The sequence below is a fragment of the Crocuta crocuta genome, unplaced genomic scaffold (assembly GCF_008692635.1).
Source record: "Crocuta crocuta isolate KB4526 unplaced genomic scaffold, BGI_CrCroc_1.0 scaffold176, whole genome shotgun sequence".
NCBI classification, from domain to species: Eukaryota; Metazoa; Chordata; class Mammalia; order Carnivora; family Hyaenidae; genus Crocuta; species Crocuta crocuta.
The window spans coordinates 7,240,286-7,244,688 of record NW_027531905.1 but is presented as its reverse complement, the minus strand read 5'-3'; the positions used below and the strand labels follow the sequence as shown (position 1 = coordinate 7,244,688).

The 4,403-nt window shown below is 39.5% G+C and overlaps 1 protein-coding gene across 4 annotated transcripts in view; it reads left to right on the top strand.

Annotated features, from left to right (window-relative positions):
* The window catches only part of IRAG2 (inositol 1,4,5-triphosphate receptor associated 2), a 127,965-nt gene that overhangs the window by 78,633 nt on the left and 44,929 nt on the right, over positions 1-4,403 (top strand). For 3 of the 4 annotated variants that reach the window (XM_077774480.1, XM_077774482.1, XM_077774481.1), the window contains one exon: positions 3,941-4,002. The exons of the other annotated variant lie outside the window; for it this stretch is intronic. In XM_077774480.1, coding sequence (XP_077630606.1) covers positions 3,941-4,002 — 62 coding nt within the window. The remainder of the gene's footprint in view (positions 1-3,940; positions 4,003-4,403) is intronic. 4 annotated transcript variants of the gene reach the window in all.

The window sequence follows — 4,403 nt, the reverse complement described above, 5'->3', positions numbered from 1 at the left end:
CCACCCCCCCTGCCCCCAAGAGGAGCCCCCACCCTTGCAGAGCTCTGGCTTGTAGCAGACTGTAGTCTCTCCCGTGTTCTCACTGGCAGTCCCGCTGCCTGAGGGTTCTACTTGCATCTGCGTTTTCTTAGCACCCCACCTGCACCGTGCCATTTAAATGTCGCCAGCATCTCCACGCTTTTGCTGTTGTACATTTCTATTATCCTGTGAGCCAGTCTTTAGTCATTTTAAGATTCATGTCTCAGTGGTCCAGATTTTCTTCCCAGGCACTAATAGTTTATAATTATGTTGGTCAGCGCTCTGGTTACAGTGTTGCATATACCTTTTTAGTGGTCTCTCCCGAATTGTGTTTATCTCACGAATTCAGCTATTTTTGGTCTTATAATTTTTATGTTCACTTTTATTGATGCACGATTAACATATCATGAAATGTTCAGATCTCAAGTGTAGTGTTTAACCAGTTTGCCAAATGCACATTGCAACACAGAACTTCTATAACCCCAGAAAGTTCCCTTGTGCTTCTTTCCAGTCACCTCCTCCACAATAGGGATCACCCTCTGATCTTTCTTGTTTTTAAATTAAAAAAAAATTTAATGTTTTATTTCTGAGAGAGAGAGCGAGAGAGACAGCGTGAGCAGGGGAGGGTCAGAGAGAGAGGGAGACACAGAATCCAAAACAGCCTCCAGGCTCTGAGCTGGCTGTCAGCACAGGGCCCGATGCAGGGCTCAAACCCATGAACCACGAGATCATGACCTGAGCTGAAGTCAGATGCTTAACTGACTGAGCCACCCATGTGCCCTGTCTTGTTTTTAAATTTTTATTTATTGTGAAAGAGTGTGTCTGCAAGTGATGGGGAGAATCCCAAGCAGGCTCCGTGCTGTCGGTGAAGAGCCCTACATGGGGCTCGATCCCACTGACCAAACCATGAGATGATAGCCTGAGCTGAGATCAAGAGTTGGATGCTTAACTGACTGAGCCACCCAGGTGCCCAGAATCAGCCTCTGATCTGATGGGTTAGTTCAGCTTTGAGAACTGAGATATTAAGTATGCACTCTTGTTTGTGTCAGCCCCCGTACCCTCAATGTAACACTTAGGATGTGTGTTTCTCAGTGGTGTGCCTTTTTCATGATTGAACCATATTTCTTTGTATGAACGTTCCACAATTTTATTATCTTTTCTCTTATTATTGGACATTAAGTAATTTGCAGTTTGGGGGTGTTATGCAGTAAGGTTCTATGAACTTCTGTGTACGAATCTTTGAATGGATATATGCTTTTCTTTAACTTAGGATAAAGATCTCTGAGCAGAGTTGTGAGGTCATAGTGAGGCTGTAACTAGCTTTTTAAGAAGCTGCCAGTTTTCCATAGGGTCACTAACATTTCCCACTCCACTAGCAGTGTGTGAGAGTCCCAGGGACTCTATAACGTCAGTGCTCTGCAGTGTCAGTCGTCTTTTTTGCCAGTCTTCTGAGTATCTTGTGATTTTCATTTGTTGTGCTGATTGGCTGTTACATATCTTCTTTATGAAATATCTAAGTCTTTCGCCCACTTGCAAATTAGGACGTTTGTCCTTTTGTTACTGAGTTAAAAGATTTCTTGACATATTTTGGGTACGAGTCCTTTGACACATGTATGTGTTGTGGATTATTTTCTCCTAGTCTGTGGTTTTCAATGAAACTTGATGTTTTTTAAGACATGGTTTTATAGAACATGAGGTAACACATATATTGTGTTATAAAAGTCCATACTCCTTAAATATCAACCATCCCTGAGAGCTAACATTATTATAGCTCTGATACTAGGGTTTTAAATTAGCACCAGCCAATTAATTGCAGGGCCTTTGCCCGAAAGCCTCGTTGCATAGTCATTTGGAAAGTTGTTTTGTCTCAGCTTTCTTCAAAGGCAAAGTATCCAAGACACCTGGTCCCATCTTATATCACAGGTGACAACAGCAGGGGACACAGTGGCCATTGTTTTATTTGCTTCCACGTGAAATCTAAATGTCCTAGAGACCCGGCAGGTCCAACTCCAAACACATAAAAAAGGATGCAAAGGTGAATGCAAATTAGGGTCATAAAGGCAGCATGTTTTGCCTTATAAAACATATGGAAATACTTGCTGCCCATTTTACAAAACATCTGTTGAAATAAGGTTTACAATTTAAATGTTTTGAGATGGACTATTCCTAAAACCCAAGATTGCCTGGTGGGAAAGCAGATGGACAATTCAGGCAGTCTTCTGCTAACTCATTATTTCTTCTGAGACACAAGCCTCAATGGAAAATCCGAAGACTGTTTTGGAGATATACAACCTTAGAGATGTAATATTGGCCACTCTGAAAGGTTCGGTTGCTATTGATTAGATGTAGGTCTGGAGAAGTATAAGGCTTTATTTATAATAGAGTTTTACGTATTAAAAATTAAATAATTTTACCACTTACATGTGTTAGAAATTTAAAAAAAAAATATTTTCCCCCTAGGGACCTAGTAACACTGTGTCAAGCTTAGTTGCAAATCAGGTTATATTTACCAAAAAACTGACAAAATTGAATATTACTTAGTTTTTCAAGCTTTTTTCCTAGAAAAAAAATTTTATAGATTATGTACTCTTCACATATATTAGCATTATTTTCATGGCTCAGAATTTCTTTAAGCTACTGAGATCTAAAGCTGTTGGTCTTTAAAAGAAGCACCAGATTCACATGTGTTTTGGACACCAGAATATTTGCTGTTAATTTTCCTGGCTGTTAGTGATACAAAAAAAAAAAAAAGAAAGAAAGAAAGAAAAAAAGTGGCAGCTATTAATATGTCTCCATCTAGCAGAGCTTCCTACCCTCATTTAATTTTTGTTTTTAATCATCTGTGGGCTGAGAACACAGAGCTTGTGAGATTTATGTATAAATTCAGAGCCTGCTGCATGAGTGGAAGTGTGAGGAGTTGCCACATGAATAAAGGGCAGGACTATTCATGTCTATTTTGGCTCAAAAGATTTGGGCCTATTTTCTGGTTCTTGGCTATATTTCAAAGAGTAAGGATTATCGAATAAGTAATATGTTACTATGTAACTCAAAGAGTTAAAATGGTATTCTTTTTCTTCATTTCTGTTATTCCAGAGATGAGAATTTGGAAGTTACTAGGAGACAGATTTCACTTAAGTAGAAAGACAAAGTACAAAGAGAAATGAAAGAGTACACTGAGTTAAGCATTATCCTATGTGTCTGATCCCAGCCTCATGCATAACGAGTCATCATTGAAATCCTTTGGACAACCATGTTCTCATAATCTCAGACCTACCTGTAGGATTCTGGAAGCTTCCAGGGTTCCTATCACTCATAGCTCTAGCAGAAGCTGCTTGGAGGGAGGATTTCCACCTTCTAGGTGGTTGAAATGATGATCTCTAAGGTGTATTCCTATGTTAAAGTGAAATAATGCTATGACTCACTCCTAGAAGATCATTCACTTGCATCTATCAAGGTTAATTTAAAAAAAAGACAAAACAAAACTTTTTTTTGTTTATTTTTGAGAGAGAGAGAGACAGAGTATGAGTTGGGGAGGGGCAGAGAGAGAGGGAGACACACAATCTAAAGTAGGGTCCAGGCTTTGAGCTGTCAGCACAGAGCCCAGTGCAGGGCTGGCTCAGGAACTGTTAGATCATGACCTGAGCTCAGGTTGGACTCTTAACCAGCTGAGCCACCCAGGCGCCCGCCCCTATCAAGGTTAATGTTAAATACCCAAGGGTGATCGTGGTTTACCCTCTCCAACCTTTGTTCTTCTTTTCCACCAGGACATGATTTGAGAACACTGTTCTCAGAAGGTCTGGCTTTCCCTCTCCTTTCCTCAGGCTCCAAATTTAAAGCTGTTAAAAGTTTATGAAATTAACGGAGGGGGGAAAAAGGGGGTGACAAATGGCCATATTAAGCTGGTTATGAATTCTTTTTATAGCAACAGTTGAGTCACTGAGAAAGAAGTTAATTAAAGGACGACTCCATGGCTTGCTGTTTCAGGTAAAAAACAAAAAACCCCTGTGATGTGTGTTTACCGTGGGGAAGAGGTCCAATCTGTGTAAGGTTTTGAAGCTAATTTATAATAGATAATGATTTTGAGTATAAAATTAAATAACCAACTTAGAAGAAAATGCTCCGGGAACTTTGTTCTCTTGTGCACTGAAAGCATTTAGCAAAACAAGAGGGGAGAACTCACATTAGAGAATGGCTTTTAATAACATCTTTCAAAGAGGAAGCATTTGAGAATTTACTACATCTGTTAGCAAAGGGCCAGTTTTTTAGTCTTGGGCACGTCCTGTCTGACCCTGTTGAATGTGTACTCTCGGATCAGCTAAGATAGTTACTGTCTCCTTTTTTTTTTTTTTTTTTTTTTTTTTTTGTTTGATTTTAATTTTTAAATT